Source organism: Alosa pseudoharengus, unplaced genomic scaffold (assembly GCF_046254945.1).
Source record: "Alosa pseudoharengus isolate Yale_2024_CS ecotype anadromous, Long Island Sound unplaced genomic scaffold, YU_APseudo_1.1 YU_APseudo_1.1_scf_14, whole genome shotgun sequence".
Lineage (NCBI taxonomy): Eukaryota > Metazoa > Chordata > Actinopteri > Clupeiformes > Clupeidae > Alosa > Alosa pseudoharengus.
The window spans coordinates 7434452-7456215 of record NW_027468609.1 but is presented as its reverse complement, the minus strand read 5'-3'; the positions used below and the strand labels follow the sequence as shown (position 1 = coordinate 7456215).

The window sequence follows — 21764 nt, the reverse complement described above, 5'->3', positions numbered from 1 at the left end:
TATTTCGGATACATCACGAATAGTGAAGGCAAGCCATCAGGTACACAGAGGCCCGTTTGTGAAATATGTTTCAAAGTCATTTAAAAGCAGTAGGCTACGCATGACATTTTTGTTTAAAGAACGACAGGTTAACGAATATGCTATAGAAAACACGACTACATGGTTAGTGCCAAGTTCTTCTCTTCTGTTTTAGTCTAGCCTAAGTGGAACGAGATTGGTTCTCTGGGATAAACGCGAACCTTCCTTCATCAATGAATTTGACGAGACATAACGAGCTGTAATCATTTTGACGAGACATAACGAGCTGTAATCATAGGGTGCTAACGTGATGAAAGCGCAATGTTCACGCCAGAATAACATTACGATAACTTGTAAACAATCTATTTCATGTTCGGTCAGTACTACTGTTAATATTTATCATGGCATGTAGACTGCAATTTGTTCAATAAGTATTGCCCAGATGTAGGATAGGCTACCCGAAATGCGCTAATTAAAGCCCACAGCATATAATACCACCAAAGCGTGTTGAGTCCTAATAATAATAGCGGGTTATTGTTACGTGGTAGCAAATCATGTTATCAAAGAAATAGACGTAAGTTAATGTAGGAATGCACACAGACATATTGCAACAGGTAATGGTGTAGGCCTATCTGACGAAGACCTGAGTGGTTGGAACGTCGTACGCGCTTTCATCACGTTAGCACCCTATGATTACAGCTCGTTATGTCTCGTCAAAATGATTACAGCTCGTTATGTCTCGTCAAATTCATTGATGAAGGAAGGTACACTGGGCGCAAAGAAGACTATCCTCACATTTTCCCTTTGCAACTGCCAAAGAAATCCCATGAACACGGGAAGGCCTAAGGAAGCCTATACTGTACATCAGATGGCCTAAAGATTAGAAGTGATTTGCATGCAGTAATTTAAACACTGACCTTGATCTAGCCTAGTTTGGTTATTTAAAGCTACTTTATTGGCAAAACACAACACAATGTAAATGAACTATAACAAAAAATAAAGGACTTAATCACACAAAGTAGGCCTACTATTTTACTGACTATAAAAATAATAATTATGTAGGAAGTTTAGAACCCAGAATTGATCTGCACACTACAAAAGTGCACCGAATTCAACACAAATGACTCAATACACTTGGAGGAGGTATGAGTCCTTTCTTTTCCAGATATCTTAGGATTTCGCCGTAGTATCGTTTCAGTATCGAGCATCGTGATATTTATGGCAGGTATCGTATCGAAGTCATAATTTTGGTATCGTGACAACACTAATCTGTGGTAAACACTATTGCCATGTAACATTTCAAGGTATTTACTTAATGCTTTTTGATGGTATTTTTTACACACCGGTAACATCATTAAACAGAGTGATACTTTGTGTGATTGGAAAGGAAAATTGCATAATGTAAGATAACGTCCATACTCTCATATGACTTGCACACATTGCCTGCGTTGCCTCTGCAGAACGGCTCTGTTGCGTGTTGATTTTCATTTCGGCACCCACGTTAACAGGTTACAAGGTTACAGCAGCCACAGTGCCTCTGCCATATCCACGTCTCAGGTACGACTCAAGCGGTGCTGCAACCGCGATTCAGCTAGAGAATAGAAGGGACGGCTATTTTTTCCACTTCATGTGAGCAGTTTTGTGCAGAAATACACTTGAAAGACAAGTATGTGTTTAAAAGGGGAACCATGAATTCCTTGATGTAGTTTCACATCCACAAAGCAAAGAAAATGCATGAACAAGGGGTTTGGTTTTTAAACAAGTGTTATTTGATCAGATGTACCACAGAACATTCCAATAGTTTCATCTATGGGAAAACAATACAGCAAAAGTCAGTGATGAAAACCAAGTTTACATTCTTCTTAGCAGGCTTAAGTAGACGGCACGAAGGCTCCAATCCATTCCATTGGACAAGTCAAGTCAGTTCACAGTTCTGCCAGTGTGTTCCCTCCAGAGCATGTCTATAATCATAATACTTTTCCACTTTTCTAGCAGGCAAAATAAGTTGCAGACCTGTAGCCTGAACTGACTCAGAAACAGATAGAATGACATAACACTGACATCTGTTCATCTTTTTTTTTGGTTGTCTGGCTTGTGTTGTTTGTTTCTTGTTACTCAGGGATGCTAGCATACTCTTGAGAGATTAATGTGGTGATGGAAAATGAATGGTGCCGTGGCTAAAATGTCTTTTTCCAAGGGTGTGGCAGAGGTTCCAAACAAGACATACCAGCTAGAGCTTTGGGGGCTACTTTCATACTTTTCCATTTTTCTCTCATCAATTATTTCCGTTTTGGTGGCAGTGAATCTTAGTTGAAGTCCAGCATAGGGGCCAGTTGTAGTATACTGTAAGGGGGTGACATCATCATTTAATGTGCAGAAAGAGAATTTTGTTTACAGCAATGCTAAAGGTATACATTCCAGCCAATAGTAGAATTACACAGCAATTCTCTGTATAACCATACGATCATTTGCCACCCTTGTCTCTCTTCCCTCTAAAATGTCCCACAGTAGTTATCCCACCATGAACTCTGCCACCATCATGGTTCTTAACAAAAGTGTTTCTGAAGGCATTGCAAACAAATGCTCTGCTGATGCATGCCAGAGGTGTCTCTAAAGTCTGATATCAAGGAACAAGCATAGTAGAAACACACGGAGTACCAACCAGGTGACCTTAATACTGAATCACGAAGGTTTAAATGTGCGTTACTCTGAGGCTACAGTCATTCAGGATGCCAGCATCAGTGCTGCAGCAACATTCCATTACAGTATCGCCTAGGTAACATCGAACAACGATGCATACAAGCCCAGCAGACATCTTGAGGCCTATTTCAAGTAAGTGGCTTCGGGACAAACCTGGGTTTGACACAGAACTGTGTACTTGAAATAGCTGGTCAGCTAAAAAACACTTACAAGGGTCAGAAAATTCACAGCGACGTAATGGTCAAGATTTCCTTTTTTTTTTGCTTCTACAGCAGTCATGATTTGGCAGAGTGAAGAGAAATATTACAAACATGTAAAAATACATATTTAAATCATTCAATTAGCATTTCATTAATTTACAAAACACGTTTACAGTCCTCATTAAGAGGGGGGCAGCACATTCTTTCACAGTACCTAATTTCAATCTATAAAACTAGGTGACCGCAATGTTGATGTTTTTTTTTTCCCTAGGGTTTTAGTTGTTGTTTAGATGGATTAATGGTCATTCAAAGTGGATTTGAAAAGTGTGAAGCTTACTCACCCTGAAAGTGTCAGATTTTTAGGAAAAGTCTCTATGAGCTGCCACAGATCCTCCCGGCCTGAATCTGAAAGCACCTCATACACCTCTACTCACAGGAGGGAGGCCTGTTACTGCAGTGAAAGCTCTGTTTGGTAGTATGTATCTCTTCTGTGTCACTCTATATAACCCTCAGAGACATTCATTCAAATTCTGCTCCAAACACATCCTGCCATCCAGTTGGTTCCAGTTTTATGTTTTTACCAGGTGGGGTTGGAGAAAGTGATATTGTAGAGCTTGGCCCAGCGTGAAAACACCTGTTTTTCGGTGATGAAGCGGTGGTGGTTTCCACGACGACCCTTCTCATTCTGCAGGTACATGGCACATTCGTCAGCCCCACGGGGCTTGTAGTAGTGATACGGCATGCGCTTTGGCTGTTTCCGTCTGGAATGCAAACATCAAAGTGTTGCCGTCAATTAAAATCGAACAGGGCAGATATATTAATATTCACATGAAGCAGCCTCAGTGGAGGGCCGAGTTTGGGCCGTGCAAAACTCAACCTTGTTATCTTTTCTGTTTTCCACACAACCTGCATCATAGTCCACTTCCACATAAACAAGCTGCTTCCCGTTGCTACACCCTTTGGCAATTCTGCTCTCTCTCTCTCTGTCTCTCTCTCTCTCTCTCTGTCACACACACACACACACACACACACAAAAACACACTCTCAGACTACCACAACTTCTCAGTAAAATGGCAATCCCTCCAGCAAATGGAAGTGGATGTAGGAAATGAGGGTTTATCTTTTCATGATTCAACAACAGACATACAGTAGAGTGCATTGCGCAAGAAAGATGGCACTAGTTCATGATGATTTTGAATCAGCTTTTGGCATGTAAGCAATGCTCATTAATGCCACTTCAAGGAAACCTGGCTGGCATCATTTCTGGCATACTCTGACCCATCAATGAATTATTATTGTATTTCACTGACACTTGTTACTAGCCTGGCGAGCCAGACCCACATTCAAATGTAGGGTCTGGGCACTTGTTACTGCTGCTTCACACAAAATAGATCAGTACCTAACACTGAAACACAATCTTCTTCCCTTAGATGATGTTGTAAGCAAACACAAAGCAATTGTATATCTAAACGTAAACTGAAAATGTAAATTGAACAGAACAGCACAGATAAATTGAACAGAACAGCACAGATTGTCTTCAGGTTGGGGATGTCTCCTTACCCACAGTAACTGGGTGGCACCATTCCATAGACTTTAATATTGTCACACAGCTCAATGGCGATCACCATGGTGAACCAGCCGGTGCTGAGCCAGGAGCGAGACTTCTCTCTGTGGCAGCGCAGTACAGACAGACAAGCAGGAAAGAAAAGACAATTACAAGAAAGCCTTCCACCTCTCTCACAAATATCAGACAGTGCAGCAGATGCAGTGTTTTTCCTTTCAGTTGAGGACATCCATCCAACACAATTACAGGTAAGGAATATTGTATTATCCGTTGGTCGTTATTGGAAAAAAAGTCCCGACAGTCCCTTTCCACAGCATTGTGATGAGCCGTATAAAAATAATATTCTGCATATGATCATGTTTACAAGAATTGAGCTAAACATAAAGAGCTAATATAATATTTTAAATAATATTAAGAAATAATGTGAAATATTTCTGATTTGAAAGTGAGAGGTTGCACTCCACTACCTGTCTCGGCCAGTTTCCCTCTGGAACAGCGAGTCAAACTTCTTCATCTTGCTGGGGGTGATGGTGTAGAACGAGACATTCCTGTAGGTGGCACTAACCCTCTGGATGAGCCGGAACAGAGTGCCCTTCGCCTCCTTCCCAATCTTGGTCGGTGGGCCCCAGAAGATGATAGACATGTCAGCGGACAAGTTGAGGAACTCAGTGGGCCTGCGCACCACACGGAACACGCTGGAATGTGCCACCACACGCAGGGTAGTTCGGTTCCCCACATCCTTCTCAAAGCCAGAGGTGGGAGCATCATTCATGCGGATCACACACTCAGAACTGTCAATCTCAGGACCCACACCGCTGCCCAGCACGTGGCTGGAACTCGTCACCAGGGCACACTGGCCACAGCGCAGCAAGAGCGTCTGCAGATACATTCACACAAACACATACACACACACACACACACAAATACACACAGCACACACAGGCATACAAAGGAAGTAACATAATTGTATTTGCACACATGGATAGGTGATGTACAGCACATATCCCATAGTGGGGATGACAGATGAACATTTATGTCAAAGTTAAGAACTAAGCCAGGTAAAGATCAGATTAGCATATTGCAATAGCAATAATTCTTGAATCTTGTAATACAAAACCATAGGGAGGTTTATAGATATGTAACTACTAACTAGCAAGCACTGTAAGTATAAACATTCTTTCATGTCCATAATTTCAAGTACTCATTTTGAGCACTCCCTATGTCTCTGATCTCCACACGCCTGAAATTCACCTTGTTTCCAAAGACCGGGACATATGCATCTCTTGTGGCCCATCTTTTCAGATTTGTGTTTTTGGACACGTAATGATAGTTCCCTCCTCCGACAGCACTGTACAGCTGGTTTCCGCTGTTGGAGCTGTAGAGGATGAGCAGTGTTGTGAGGAGGAAGATGGCACCGAAGACCACCATCCGCTGACTCTGATGCCCTGGCTGTTACCATGGAAACAGTCAAACAAGCACAGGGATGTGTTCAGTGGTGCATTACCCTAAAGCTGTGTTGAGTTACAAACCAGTTCAAACCAGCATGTGTGTTGAAAATGTTCTCTCTATACAATTCAACAATAACCTAGCACCACTCATACGAGAGCCATAGTTTGGTGTTGCTGTTAACTACACTATCTTTCTAAATTTTGTTTTCAACTAGGTTGTCTCCTACTCTCAGTGCTGTTTGAAGTTTGGCATATGTGTGTGTTAATTAGCTGCCACAGTTCTGATGGCAGGTATCCAGTAATGCCATAAGATGCAGACTGAGCAATACTGCCACATTATGTCTACTTATCTAATTGAATTCCTCAGTTCAAAATATCTGCAAAAAACAGCTCAGACATTTTAAACTTTCGTTATAAATGTTTTACAAATCAAGAGTCAAGAGGTGATTAGAATTAAGTCAAACAGGCTGGCCTAATAACCACAACCCAGCTGAAATATAACAGGCATACTCTCATACATTAGCAAGTAACAGTTTTAAAATCCCCACCTTTTCAACCAAAATAAATCCCATAGTTCCATTAGAGAGGGTGCAATCACATTTTCATATCTTCTTCCCTGTTTCAGCGAGAGAGAGAGACGAGAATTAGTATGTGGTTATGACGGCGTAAAAACAAAACTGATAGCGTTTACAGATCGCATCAGCTTCAAAACATGCACCTCGTGTGATGATGGTATTCTTCTTATTTCGGCATGATGGTCAATAGGACACCGAAAGACCGTGCTTTAGAATCCATCATATGACAGGCCCTAATATGAAAGCGGAGACTAGACCGAATAACCATGCCGCTATACGACAAATTGTTTACAAAATATGATTTCATTATCGGAGATAAATATGTCCATTACTGCAATCGTCGTTCATCACCGTTAAATACTTAAGGAACAGCAAGCAACATGGGTGGCAAAACATGAATAATGCGCGAGAAGCTGGATGGCTGGGCTATCATAATTTCGTGGGCTTGACATGGCCGCCGCATCTGTACTCAACGTCGAGATCAAGGCTGCTAAGATATCGGATAACGGAGTTTATCCGATTACGTTAATAATTATCTGACTTACCCCGACATACTGACAAATCCCTCTTCTGCAGAGGATACTTGGAGCTTCTGCAGGCTACATCAGGGAAGCTGCTTCACGTCTCTCTGCATCTGCGTGGTTGGGCTCGAGAGATGTCTGCGTCATCATGATGAAGCCACACTGCGGTGTATTAAAATGCAGAGAAATAACATTGGTGAATCTGAGACACTAGTGCACCGGTTTAATAAAACTACTGGAAAATTGCAGGAGTGGCTCTCACTAATTTAGGAGTCGGTATTGGAGTAGAGACTAAACTTGTTCAGTCTTGTTTCAATGTGCACATAATAATTCTGCCTCTGCACGCCTTTAGCCAATGAAATGTAGGCCTCTATTTCTATTGCGACATGTGTAGGGCTGTATCTTATTTGATTTGGCTAAAGTCTTCTATTAGCACTATTCCAGATAAGTTATGCTATTATTTCAATTATATAATAGACTATTCTACTAGTTTTTATCAGAAGTTTGACCTTTTAGGCATAGCCTACTTATTCAGCATCATCATGTGATAATGACCCATGAATTTAAAGTGACCACCAGCTTATATTGCAGACCTCCAAATATTTAGCAGTTTTGTTGAAAATAATTGCAATAATCACAATATAGTTTTACCGATATATCAAGCCATATACACAGCCCTAATAAAGAAGATCAGGTGTACATGCAATTATAAGTCCACATGTAGGATAGGTAGGTCAGAGAGGTCAATAGAAGCATTTTGGCATCTTGCAGTCGCGCAGCACATTCAGAGAGGGAAAGCAAAAGTCATCCATCCTACTGCAAACGTTGTCGCGTTCAAACATCGAGCAGTCATTGGTAGACACTGGAATCTGTCAACGAGTAGACAGCATCGCGTGGATTCACCTCCTCAGCTGGAATCATAGGTTAGTTTGAGACGCTCTTAGAAGATGTCCTTCTACTGTTCTAGATGAAGAGGAAGGCAAAGTAAGTAATGTGTACTTAATTTGTAAATTATGTTAGGTGAAAGGTAAACAGAAGTACCATTGTGATCTTACACGGGCAGAGAGCATAACATTATGAGTTAACGTTAGAGTAGCAAGGCAACGTGATTTGGCTAGTAGAAAACTTAGCTAGCTCAGTTTGCTAGTTAGTTAGCGAACTAGCATATACAAGACCTGCGTTCAAAACAGAGCATTTGGAAGTTTATGTGTGGTATTTCTAAGTCTAACATTGTGAATATCGAAATGGTTGTCCGATTTATAGTAACTGGTATGAAAGCGGAGTTGTCGATTATCAACCGCGAGCTTGCAAGCTAGGCTAGGCAATATTCCTTTAACTAACGTTAGGTTAATGGCTAGTAGGGTTACACTTGACGCTAACTTTGATAGTTAATGGTAATAGATGTTAGGTCACACCAAGATTGTTCTCTTCGGTGTTTGTGTACATTTCATGAAGCTGGGTCAAGTATTTATCAATCACTCGTCTGTGTTGACGCTAGCTAGCTTGCTAACCAACTTTACGTGGCCGGTGTGCCAATGTCATTGCGTTGATCTTTACTGTAGTGAGCACCATGCAGCAGCAGTACCGGTGTCATGTGGCTGTCCCGTTCATTCAACACTACGTTAAGCATACTCGGAGTGGATTCTGTTTAATCTTAGTGTCTAAAAAGCATGTTTTGCCATGGGCTGTATGCCTTGACCAAGGGCATGCTGAAACGTGCATAGGTGGACCAATGAGGTGTTAGAGGAAGATTGTTATCACATACAGTATGTAGGGAGCAATGTTTAGTCACATTTCAGTGAGTGATAAGAGTTTGTTAACCTGTTAAGTAGTTAGCTCTGACATTACTCTGACATTTAATTTAGTTATTGGACTGGACGGACATTTGGTGTTGTTGCTTCAGACATTTCATTTCATTTCAGTTCAGAGAGACTTCAGGGGGGAGGAAAATGTCAATGTGATGCCTAATTGAAAGGTCATTACAAGGAAATATTTGCACACGCCCAGTGATTAGATAATATTGTCTCAGAGGTGCTCTGAGGTACTCATGTTCCACAATCGATAAACAGGGCTTTGTGTCTCACTGAAACACACACACACATACACACACTTGCATAGCTTGTGTGGTCCCCTTCACTTTAGTATTATGTCCACCTGTTTTGAATCTTCTTCTTGATTGTTCCACTCATAGTTAGTCATCTTGTTGCTCCGTAGGAACTGCAGGACTGGTAAAATGAAGGCAAGGGCCCAGTGAAGAGCCACAGGCAACGTAGTGACAGACGACCAAGCTGAATCACAACCCTTTAGGGGTCAGGCCTTAAGGAGTGCTGGCGTGGCAGGAAGGCGTGAGCTGAGATGTCTCTGAGACAAGCTGAGGGCATGTCCATCATGCAGGCCCTGGCTATGACGGTGGCCGAGATCCCTGTGTTTCTCTACTCAACCTTTGGCCAGGTGAGCTTACGCACAATGCACACATGAGCACATGCACATACTCATAGACAGACAGAGAAAGGTTTCTTCTGGCCACCTCAGTCATTCAGTATCAGACAGCCTCACAAATATGGAATTTCTGTTTTTAACGCTCCATGTCTCTCTTACACACCCATAAAACCTCCTTGTCTTCGATGTGCTAAAAAGTAGCTATCATGGTGTTAATTGTTCATCCATTTCATTTGCTTCTTTCACACTCTCTCACTCTGGCCTCAACACATCTAACCTAATCCTAACCTTGCTCTAATCTCCTCTATTTCCTGTCTCCTTGTTCCCGTTCATGGCTCCACTGCTCTCACTTCTCCTGTCTCACCACCGCCCCCTCTTGCAGTCCATCTTCTCTCAGCTGCGCCTCTCTCCCAGCCTGAAGAAGGTTCTGTTCGCCACCGCGTTGGGCAGTGTAGCCCTGGCGCTGACTGCCCACCACTTGAAACGGCGTGGCAGGAAGCGGAAACAGTTGGGGTCCAAAGATGCCCAGAAGACTGTACCCATACCAGAGCTGATCCGCTCGGGGCGGCCCACCTCCCTGAAGAGAGGTAAGTTTGTTGAGCTGTTTGTTTAATGTCACAAACTAGTGCATCATGGAATCATCAATCCTGGGATCTCCTCAGGAATGAGGGAGCTCTGCAGTCCACTGAAATTCACTGCAGATCAAATCTTCAATGTGTTTCTTTGGGCCTTTGAATTGTTTGGTGCGTTAATATCATAATAACTGCTAAACTCTGATTGATGTTAACATCACATGTGAGCGTGTGGTCTTTAGAGGGAGAAATGATTGCTGCTGGTAATTAATGTAAATGTCATTTTAACACAATCAACTTATCTCATTCCTGTAGTTGAGATTTGTAAAAAATAAGAGCTTCCTAACATCATGTTTAATTTAATTCATTGTAGTCAGTATTGTAGGTGGTAACCGCATGTTTTTACAGGTTTGTTCTCTATGCCAGTGTCATTGTGTGTTATGGAGGGTTGTGTATAATATTTTGGGTGCTTGTGTTAGGGCCCACGCCGGGGCGACAGATTATGAGCCCCAGCACTCGCAGCCAGGACACCGTGAGCAGCATCTCCTCCCTGGCGCAGAGCAAGCATTCCAGTTCCTCACACAGCATTGCTTCAGTAGGTCACTCTTTTACACACTTACACTCATTCAGTGCCACAGTATCTCTTCTGCAGGTCACACACACACACACACACACACACATGGCCACTGACACATCCGCACTCATGCTTTAGCTTGTCTAATGTGGTTGGTTTTGTGGGCCATCGTTCTATTTCAGCTTTTCAGCATGTACAAACTTGTCTTATTAGTATAATGTTTTTTTGTTTTTTTTTAGATGCGTGTACCTATTTCTCCCAACCTTTCGCCCAGTCAGTCAATGCCTTTGGAGGTGGCAGCTCTAGCCGAAGAATCGGGAATAGTAGAGGATGTCAATGCAGAGAACCTTTACCTCATGGGTATGTATTCAATAGCAGTTATTTATTTACATACATGTCCATCTGAATTGAGATGTCACCGTGACGACAATTGAAACTACTTGAGCTTTCTTTCTTTTTCTCTTCCTAGGTATGGAGTTATTTGAAGAGGCTCTGCAGAAATGGGAGCTGGCCCTGAACATCCGGCATCGCTCTCGCTCACGGAATGACTCTACTAGCAGTAACAGCTTAGCCCTGCAGGGGGCAGCAAATGCACTTCCAGTAATGATAAAAATACAGAAAACCTTCACATTCACCTTACCCCTTCACAACAAGTATATGAAATGCACATCTTGCATATTATGCATTGATTTAGAAATGTAACCTAAAGGAAATAGACTGTGGACACATAGAAACCACAAATACTATTCATATATCTTTCTTTAGAGGGCCAGACTGCATGTTTATCTAACATGATTTTAATTGTGACAGTGCCCTCTGTTCAGTTGTAGACAGCACACTGACTGAAGTTTATAGCATTAGGCTACTTTTATTTATTCATAGTTACGGTAATCAGTACTTTAAAGTAGTACAATAACTAGATAACACAGTGCCTGGAAGGTGTTAGTTGTATGACTAGTGTTGATTTGTTAAAGGTCCATGTGTTATATGTGGTTGGTATGAACACGTGCTGCTTGGTGCTTAGCCGTGTGTGTAATTCATCTATGCCAGGTTGAGATGCAAAACACACAGTTTGCCCAGAAGCTTGAGTCCCTGCTACACAGAGCCTACAACCTGCAGGAAGACTTTGGCTCAACCATCCCTCCTGACAGCCTGCTTGCTGATCTGGGTATGTGACCACACACACACAGACAAAATACAGTAGCAAATAAAGTAAATCACAGACATGTTTATGTTTTATGATATTTATTTTCTTTGTATGTGTGTGTTGTCGGTGTTGACTTATGCCTGTGCTCTTCAGAGAGCGAAGGAACGCTGATATTGCCAAACATCGAGATCTCCAGTCGATTACATGACGACGATGCCACAACAATTGCATCGGATGAGTCTTTTTTCTCTGCCGCAGAGGTTAGCTCTTAAACCTGTTCCATTTGTCTCTCTCCCTCCCACACTTTCATGCTACTCAGTTGATTTATGTGCAGTAGTTAACTGTGTGTGTGTGTGTGTGTGTGTGTGTTTGTTTGTAGTGGTTTGATTCTCTAGAGGAATGTGTATATCAGCCCCTGCGACCATCTGCACTGTATGAGGAGGCGTTGCAGCTGGTGCGTGAGGACAAGGTGGTCTGCAGATCCCTCAGGTGAGCCCTTATCAGGCAGTTAATCATCCCCCTACAGAGACAGCCATTCCTGTAATGTAGACCCAAAGTATGTTCACTCCAGGCATTCAGTATGAAAGCCTTAAGGCCCATTCACACCAAGAACGATAACGATATATACGATAACTATAACCATAAGGATAAAAGCGTTCACACTGAACAACGATAAACAAAGTCTCTCCTTGTTAATGAATGTGACGGCTAAAATTTGATGGGTTCTGACTGGCTATTAGCTTTTTATCGTTCTCAAAATCGCTCTGAAAGTGATCCCCAACGATATCGTTCTTCATGTCGTTATCGTTATAGTTTATGTGGGAACGTCGTCATTCATATTAACGAGAACGATATTTGTTTATAGTTATCGTTCTTGGTGTGAATGGGCCTTTACATATACTCTTGACCAACCCCCATCTGTTTTATTCCCTAGGACAGAATTATTGGAGTGCTATAGTGACCATGACTTTCTGGCCAAACTACACTGCATCAGACAGGCATTTGAGGTAATCAGACAAAGTTTCTCTTTTTGGTGGGTGTTGGTATATGTACACATAAACATATAAAGCCATCTTACTCTTGGTTTGTGTTGTGTGTAGATTCTCCTTGTTGATGAGGCCCATCGGACGTTTTTCGTAGAGACAGGGAAACAGATGATCTCTGGACTCATGGCCAAAGCCAATAAGGTGAACATGGATGAACTCACTCTGTCCTTGTTTCTCTGCCTATCATTATTTATTTGCAATCAGTGACATAATCATCTAAGTGGATTAGTGTTGTCACGATACCAAAATTATGACTTCGATACGATACCTGCCATAAATATCACGATGCTCGATACTGAAACGATACTACGGCGAAATCCTAAGATATCTGGAAAAGAAAGGACTCATACCTCCTCCAAGTGTATTGAGTCATTTGTGTTGAATTCGGTGCACTTTTGTAGTGTGCAGGTCAATTCTGGGTTCTAAACTTCCTACATAATTATTATTTTTTATAGTCAGTCAGTCAGTAAAATAGTAGGCCTACTTTGTGTGATTAAGTCCTTGTTATAGTTCATTTGTTGTGTTGTGTTTTGGCAATAAAGTAGTTTTAAATAGCCAAACTAGGCTAGATCAAGGTCAGTGTTGAAATTACTGCATGCAAATCACTGAATGCTATGCAGAGGGGCCTAATCTTTAGGCCATCTGATGTACAGTATAGGCTTCCCTAGGCCTTCCCGTGTTCATGGGATTTCTTTGACAGTTGCAAAGGGAAAAATGTGAGGATAGTCTTCTTTGCGCCCAGTGTACAAGTACGACGTTCCAACCACTCAGGTCTTCGTCAGATAGGCTTACACCATTACCTGTTGCAATATATCTGTGTGCATTACATTACGTCTATTTCTTTGATAACATGATTTGCTACCACGTAACAATAAGCCGCTATTATTATTAGGACTCAACACGCTTTGATGGTAATATGCTGTGGGCTTTAATAGCGCATTTCGGGTAGCCTATCCTACATCTGGGCAATAATTATTGAACAAATTGCAGTCTACATGCCATGACAAATATTACCAGTAGTACTGACCGAACATGAAATAGATTGTTTGGTAGGGTTGGTAATGTTATTCTGGCGTGAACATTGCACTTTCATCACGTTAGCACCCTATGATTAGGCTATAGCTCGTTATGTCTCGTCAAAATGATTACAGCTCGTTATGTCTCGTCAAAATTCATTAACCATACTCGTTTCACTTTCACAAAACAGAAGAGAAGAACTTGCCACTAACCATGTAGTTGTGTTTTCTATAGCATATTCGTTAACCTGTCATTCGACTCTTTAAAAATGTTGGGATATGTCTGCGAGGTGTTTAGCCAAGTTCCATGCGTAGCATAATGCTTTTAAATGACTTTTAAACATATTTTACAAACGGGCCTCTGTGTACCTGATGGCTTGCCTTCACTATTCGCGATGTATTCGAAATAGTTCCAGATTTCACATCACCTTTTGTTTTATCCACAAGGCCGAGGACTGTCGGCAAAGAACTATGTTGACGTTGCTGCGCACTCACTCACTCAGAGCTGCCTGCTTGACACGCCCACTTGCCTAGATGCGTGCAAGGAGCAGTGAGAGCAGCAGTTCACACAGACCGATATTTTTTTAATAAAGTATCGATTCTAAAAACATCGGAAATCGTATTGTTTTTTGCGTGAAGGCATCGTGATACCTTTTTAGTATTGATATACCGTGCAACACTAAAGTGGATCATTAAAATTAATACTCAACCTGCAGCCCACTGACTCAATGGCAACAAGCTCTGTGAAATTAGCAAGAGGAGTAGTAGATTGCTATTTGTATTCATCAGACATGGGGGACTCGAGTCACATGACTTGACTCGAGTCAGACTCGAGTCACATTTTTTAAGACTTGAGACTTGCTTGATCAACATGTATAAAAGACTCGACTTGACTTTGACTTGCTATTTATGACTTGAGACTTGACTTGGACTTGAGACAAATGACTTGAAATGACTTGACTTTTTATTTTTAGGTATTAAGGAGTTAACTTTACGATTTTAGAAAATCTGCTTAGGTGCTGTTGCATGCGTCACGCGAGCGAACCTGTCATTGTACCAAGTGACGCGACGCGACAGACCAACAGCAAGTGCTAGATCAAATGAGACAGACTGTGGTAGGCTAACTTGCAAATATGGAAGGCTCTACGTTTTATACCAAAACCTAATAATGTTTGGCTTCACAGATGATGTATCTGACAAGTCAAAGGAGAAATGAACAGCAGTCTGCAAGTGTGCAAAATAGCGACATAACCACCACCACGTTGATTTTCATCTGAAGTTAGTCGTGTTAGAAAGCTAACGTCAAATTTGAGGCATGTTAAGAGTTGGCTTTGAATCTATTATGCTTTTTAGTTAACGCCATATTAGGTTAAAATGTGTGAAATGGCAAAGTGAAACATTTTTTTGTCTAAGTTTAATCTTGTTATAGCGAAAATGTTGCCAATGTAACCAATGTAAGCGCCTCTCTTTCTCCCTCCCTCTTAAACACGTCCCTGTTCCATACGTTACCAGTGTTGTGTAGCCTAGAAATCTAGACGCGCCCCTACATTTGCTGCCAGGGCTAATCTAGCAACTCTCCGTTGGCTTGTGAGCTCCAGAAATCGAAACTTAATCAGGGCATTGAAATCATGTATAGAGTCGTTTGGTGGGCTTAACATAATGATTGATGGCAGAGTTGGCTTGAATTCCCTGCTACTTGAAAACAAATATCCTATTGCGTGCAGAGGGAATTTGAAAGACAACTGATTATCCCGCCCCTCGGACTGAGCACTGCGAACGGTGAGTGCCCAGACCCTACATTTTAATGTGGGTCTGGCTCGCCAGGCTAAGTGTTGTGTGTAACGTGTTACAAAGTAACGAGTTACAGTAACGTAACTACTTTTTCGAGTAAAAAGTAGTGTAACGTGTTACTACTGAAAATTTGGTAACGTAATGTAGTTCCTTTTTCATATCGGCGCAACGTTACTTTTCCCAGGGACAGATTTGACAGCGACGCTGCTTTCTCAGCTGCGCGCTTGCGCAATAGGCACGAGCTCCACACGGCAGCCTACGTGACAGAGGCTGGTAGCATGAACTGCAATTATAGCTCCACACGGTACGTGACAGAGGCTGGTGGCAATGAAGAGCAATCATAGCAAGCGAGATGCAGCCAACGCTAACTTCTGAGGGATGGAGGTAGCCTATTGACATTACTTTGAACTCGTTGAAACTAAGGGGAGGAATGTGAGTGTTAGTTGTAGCCTACACTGTCCCCTGATTTTGTCTACTGTCGTTAACTCAACTGCCAGCCTATTGATACGATTTGCACTAGCTTTGCACCAAATTTCGGAGGAGCGCCTGTTTAATGAAAGAGTATAAGGCTATAAAATAAGCCCTCATATATTTTGTGTTCGCCTATATGCCCAAGATGTAGCGAGGCTATGTTATTTGATATTGTTTCATAGGGCTTTAGTAGTGGTGTTGAAGCCTATAAGCCCAATGTTTTCTTGTCAAGTGCTCGGTTTGTGGCATTTTTTATAATAAAGAGCACAAAAGAAATACCTGTTATGTCCATAGAACTTTATGTAGGCCTACACATTTAGGAACAGATATTGGGTTCCGCCCGAAGTCGAGCAACGTAAAAGTAACGTAAAAGTAACGAGTAACGTAAAAAGTTACTTTCCATAGAGGGTAACTAAGTAAAGTAACAGGTTACTTTTTTGAGAAGTAACGAGTAACGAGCAAACACTACTTTTTAAAAGTAACTTCCCCAACACTGTACGTTACAGTCTAGTAGTAGGCTAACAACAGTAAGTGGGCCTAGATAACTGCCAGCAATCAGCATAGAATTCAATTTCAATTTCAATTTATTGTGCTTATAGAGCGCCAAAACATAACACATGTATCATGGCGCTTTACAGAATGTAGGCAATCAGAGAAAGAAGGAAAGAAAGGAAGAAAAGAAAAGCAAGAGAGAGGCCCATGGATAACAGGGGCGAGGAAAAACTCCCTAGAATTGGAGATATATATAGGAAGAAACCTCGAGCAGATCCACGACTCAATAGAAAAGTAGCTTATTTCACATGTTAGGCTTATGTATAATATGATATAGCATTGACGGTCCTAAACCCTCCTAAAACCTATTGCGCTGTCGCGCTTGTCAAACTTTGGCAGTGACGTCGGCGGCAGCGTTTGATTGATTGATTAGTTCACTTTTTCAACATGATTGGTTCCCTGGAGATGTGACAGGTCAGGACAGGTGTAACTTGAACTGTTTGAATATATTTTCATGATTTGATGTAACTAGGCTTTGATTCATATTGAAACAATAATAGGCTATTTTATAATAGGTCTACTTGAAATACATTTATTTTTATTCATATACATTTAAACCGTTCAGATGTAGGCTATGTGGCTTGAATGAATGCAATGTCTATTTGTTTGTTACAAATAAAACTCCAGCAGTTCATAACTAGCCTATTGTAGCTTATTTTAAAATGAAAACATGGGTAAATCATCATGAATTTCAATGATTTGGCGATGACTTCACTTGACTTGCTTGACCCAAGCTATGACTTGACTTGACTTGCTTGACTGTCACAAAAAATGACTTGGACTTGCTTGAGACTTGAAGGTTAAGACTTGAGACTTGCTTGTGACTTGCACATGTGTGACTTACTCCCACCTCTGGTATTCATGAGTTGTGCCACAATGGAGCATAATAATAAGAATGTGCTATTCAAGTAATTTCTCCAAGTTTTTGGGATTAACTACAATTTCACTCACTTCTTTGTCATATCATAAAAAGTAAAATGTATATAAAAATGTACAGTTGGAAAAGCAAGGGTCCAACCACTGAGTCTGGTGATATGCCTTACCCCTCTCTCCTCTTGTATGCCTCTAGAGTCCAAAGGCCTTCCTGGAGAGTTATGAGGAGATGCTGCTGTATACCCAGAGGGAGGAGACCTGGCCCACTACCAAGATGGAGTTAGAAGGACGAGGGGTCAGTACATTTTTGTTTCAGACAGCCTCACTCAGTTATGTCTAACGGAGAGACTAATACATGTGTGTCTTTGAAAAGAAAGTGGGAATGTGGGTTTTTGGTGTGTTCGAATGCTTTTCTAATATATGATAGATCCCATCCCAAGTGCTATGTTTTTCAGTTGTATGCATAGCTGCAGTCTTTTTTTTACCAATAGTGACAGAGATGGAAATGTTGTATTGGAGGTCATAACAATACCTTCATCCATTTTGTTGATGTACTTATCTCTGAATGCAGGTGGTGTGTATGAACTTCTTTGACATTGTACTGGACTTCATTCTAATGGATGCCTTTGAGGACCTTGAAAGCCCCCCTTCATCCGTTGTTGCTGTCTTGAGGAACCGTTGGCTATCTGATAGCTTCAAAGAAACTGTAAGTGTTTTTGGTGGGCTACACTATTGGTGGACTACTAAAGTAATTGGATGGGTGATTAACTCTATGGTGACGTTGTGCTCACTGCGTCCAAATTCACAAACCCATTAGTCTCTGTTAAATTACTCACAGAGTACTCATCACACAGATAACACATGCATATCACATGAAGCCGCACAATGTCAGCTTTCCAACGGTACTAGCCGCTAGTTGCTGTGATGAACAGTTTGTGAGAAAATCAACTTTGAATTGACATGAAATTGAATTGATCTTCACACCTATTAATCTCGGTGCCATAGCTCACAAATGAATCATGCCTCTGTACTCTGTATTGTCATACACCCCCAGATATGGGTAGCCTAGACTGTCCTGAAAAAACAAGATATAAGCATGTATAGATGGCCCTTATAATGAAGAGATAAGAGCTTAAAAGTAAAGGTAGTAAAATTGCCCGGAAAATAGCCAAAGCCCATAGTTAAAGTTTTTCTCCCTGTTGCAGGCTCTTGCCACAGCTTGTTGGTCTGTACTGAAGGCTAAGAGGCGTTTACTGATGGTAAGTAAATGAGGTTGCAAACCACAACCAAGGCACACACACCTTCTCCATACAGTGTCAGTGTGACATTTCCATTTCCTGTGTTTGTGCAGGTCCCTGATGGGTTTATTTCCCACTTCTATTCAATCTCGGAACACGTCAGTCCAGTTCTTGCCTTTGGGTTCTTGGGGCCCAGGCAGCACCTGAGTGAGGTGTGCATAATCTTCAAGGTGGGCTCCTCATACCTCTCATCCAGTTGCGTGCGTGCGTGCGTGCGTGCGTGCGTGCGTGTGTGTGTATTTGCACTGTGACTGTCTGAGTTTGTACTCTTATGTATGGAAGTGGGATTATATCGGTTATTTGATAAATGTGTACTTAATAAATTAGTCCACATAAGAATTATCATTCTAATGTGGGCCAAAAGTGGGTGAATGAATGACCTTGAGGAAATGCTAAGTTTCCATTGACTAATCATGAATCACGGTAAATGAAACTGACCACTGCAATGTTTGTGTATGTCCACAGCAACAAGTGCTGCAGTACCTCAAAGACATGTTTGATCATGATAAAGTGCGGTTCGTCTCCTGTCCATCTTTGGCCGAAGACCTCCTCAGGCTCTCGCACCGCCGTAGCGACATCCTACTTGGTTACCTGGGAATAGATAGCCTGATTGCATCCAATGGTGCATTACCAAGCAACAATACACACAGCCCAACATTGGAGCAAGACAAAGAACAGGTCAACTCCGACGCCGCACATGAATGAGAGTAGGACTGTGGTCCTGGGCCACTGCAGCGCATCAAACAATACCTCTAAACCAGCACTGCATACCGGACCCCCTGAACCAGCTCTGCTAGCTGGATCTGTGAAGTAGACCTACTGTATTGGACTTCAGGTTACCTCTGTAGCCAGGACCATCCCACAAAGGAAAGTTTTGTGAACCGGACCTTCTTAACCAGCTCTTTACCTTAAACCGACCCTAGCAAACCGAACCTGTTAAACAAGCCCTAAAAAACTGGACAAGCCTGTCCAGACATTCACAGTCAAGAAAGACCCCTTAAAGCTGAGTCATCCCTTGTTCTTGAAGCAGGAGTTGTACCTGAGAACCAAGGCTAACTGATGCTCTGATATCTGATCCTGATCCCTTGCCTTTACACACACACACACACACACACACACACACACGGTCACACGCATGTGTACACTTGTGGGTGTAAACATGTGTGAACAAAATGGTTTGTGTTCCTCTTTGGGTTTTGAAATGTTGGGGGGGAGAAATGTGTCTTGAATATCGGTTTTAATATTATCAATCTTGTATTTGTGTGTATGTAAATGTATGTATATTTGTTTGTTTGTGTTATTGCATATAACATCACTGAATGCAATAATATGTGGTTGCAAGGTGGATGGGTGTCAGGTGGTTGGGGTACCACACCCAAGTTTTGGCCAAATTGAAGTGAAGGGTATGAATTACTAATGATTGAGCTTTGGTTATTTATTCCATGATAATGGAATGGCACTATCCTATTTTTAAATTGAAAGGGACATTTCCCAGAATGAATTGAGGAGAGTAGCTGTTAGTTGTGGCATGTGAGGAGTGATGAATCATCACATCATGCTCTTATGTTACCTGCTCTCACTGAGGCATTCTGTGATGGAGGAGTGTTGGTTTTCTTCTCCAAATCTAAATAGGCTGACTAGGGCAATCACATCGCTGTGACAACTCAGTGTCTGGTTTTGGAACTTTATCTGGCTTATTACTCTTCCTATACATTTCTTCACTCTTTATGTTTTCACTGCTGTTTCTCTGTTTGTTTGTTTTTTTGGTCTGTTTGTCTTTCTCTCTTTTATCTCGTTCACCTACTAACACACCTTCAAACCAGTCACCACTCATTTTACACACCCACCCACCCACACACATCGTAACTTCCTCCTACACCCACTTGTGAGCTAAGCGTTCACACTTGACCATTGTGGTTGTGGCAACTGTGGGAGCATACATGCTGTGACATAATCAGTGTACACACCCTCATTTACACCCCCCTCGCCTCTGATCTCCTTGAAGGGGCAGGGACAAAATGGCATTGAGGTTGTCACTCTGCCTATGAAAATGGCTGCTGTCATCATAGACCTGGTAACTGTAAATATAATCGTAATTTTTGACAGGACGTCTTAATATGTTATCGGTTATTTTCCCCAAAATGCCTTCTGATCTGTAATGTGTTTGTTGCTGACCCCTGTTAACTCTGCCTCTGCTCCTCTTGCACTTTATGAAGTAGGAACATCGCACACAGTGTTGGTGTTATCCATTGTGATTTTATGTGATTTTACTTTTTTTATTTTGTGTTGAACCATTTCTGGCGTAGGTCAGCCTGTAATTTTGGCCTATCTGAGATCTTAAAGGCTAAGTTGACTTCTGCGGTTTACTAAGTTAATGATTGCACTCAGTGTAATACTGTATATAAAGTAATTCTACCATATGAGGTTATCAGGTGAGGAGAATGTTAGGAGGTCTGTGTTCAAAACTAGAACTCTAATCCTTAAAACAATATAAACTTGACCATACAGTAAACTGACCTCTTTTTTGGAGTTTTGCATTGATGCTCCAGAGATCGCCCTATCACTGGTATAATCACAGCAGGGAAAAGGCGCAGCAGTAATTTTCCATCAAGTAGAGGGAAGCATCACTTCACAGGAAACGCCTAGTAGGGTTCCTCCATTGGTTCTTGTGATGCTGTAATGAAGCCAATGTACCTTTTTCTGTAATGGCTTTTTTTAGAGGCTGTCCCAAAAACTGAAAATGCATGAATACACATAGGTTGCTCGCTGTTGATGATATGAAGATAAAATCTGCAGTGTTTCCTCTTGAATCTGTGTATGTATGCAAGGATCATGTAAATGCCTTTGTTGTATACCTTTTTTCAACAATGCCAGAGCAAAATGTTGACATTGTACTTTCATGAAATGGTATTTTGTTGTTTTCATAATGAAATATACTCATGCCTTCTCCCAAGCTGTC

At 41.7% G+C, this 21764-nt stretch overlaps 2 protein-coding genes across 4 annotated transcripts; one reads left to right on the top strand and one right to left on the bottom strand.

Moving 5' to 3' along the window:
- Nucleotides 1-1776: 1776 nt before the first annotated feature.
- Nucleotides 1777-7282, bottom strand: LOC143122788 (alpha-N-acetylgalactosaminide alpha-2,6-sialyltransferase 6-like). 3 transcript variants are annotated; one of them, XR_012986760.1, is made up of 7 exons: nucleotides 7051-7281; nucleotides 6479-6546; nucleotides 5734-5931; nucleotides 4950-5359; nucleotides 4479-4586; nucleotides 3260-3679; nucleotides 1777-2361 (listed from the first exon to the last, which is right to left on the bottom strand). XR_012986760.1 is itself a non-coding variant. In XM_076283669.1 (6 exons), exons 2-6 carry the CDS (start codon nucleotides 6508-6510, stop codon nucleotides 3496-3498), a joined length of 858 nt encoding a protein of 285 aa, XP_076139784.1. In that variant the 5' UTR covers nucleotides 6511-6546; nucleotides 7051-7282; the 3' UTR covers nucleotides 1777-3495. The 3 variants fall into 3 exon arrangements, 2 of the variants coding, with proteins under 2 accessions (XP_076139784.1, XP_076139783.1); XM_076283669.1 differs by having other exon boundaries at nucleotides 1777-3679; nucleotides 5734-5857; nucleotides 7051-7282; XM_076283668.1 differs by having other exon boundaries at nucleotides 1777-3679.
- A 621-nt stretch (nucleotides 7283-7903) lies between these two features.
- On the top strand, nucleotides 7904-21758 carry miga2 (mitoguardin 2). The gene is made up of 16 exons (XM_076283667.1): nucleotides 7904-8010; nucleotides 9241-9477; nucleotides 9848-10052; nucleotides 10517-10632; nucleotides 10851-10971; nucleotides 11081-11211; nucleotides 11662-11779; nucleotides 11912-12018; nucleotides 12138-12247; nucleotides 12693-12765; nucleotides 12859-12945; nucleotides 17704-17802; nucleotides 18079-18213; nucleotides 18713-18766; nucleotides 18859-18975; nucleotides 19271-21758. Exons 2-16 carry the CDS (start codon nucleotides 9382-9384, stop codon nucleotides 19508-19510), a joined length of 1809 nt encoding a protein of 602 aa, XP_076139782.1. The 5' UTR covers nucleotides 7904-8010; nucleotides 9241-9381; the 3' UTR covers nucleotides 19511-21758.
- Nucleotides 21759-21764: the final 6 nt, after the last annotated feature.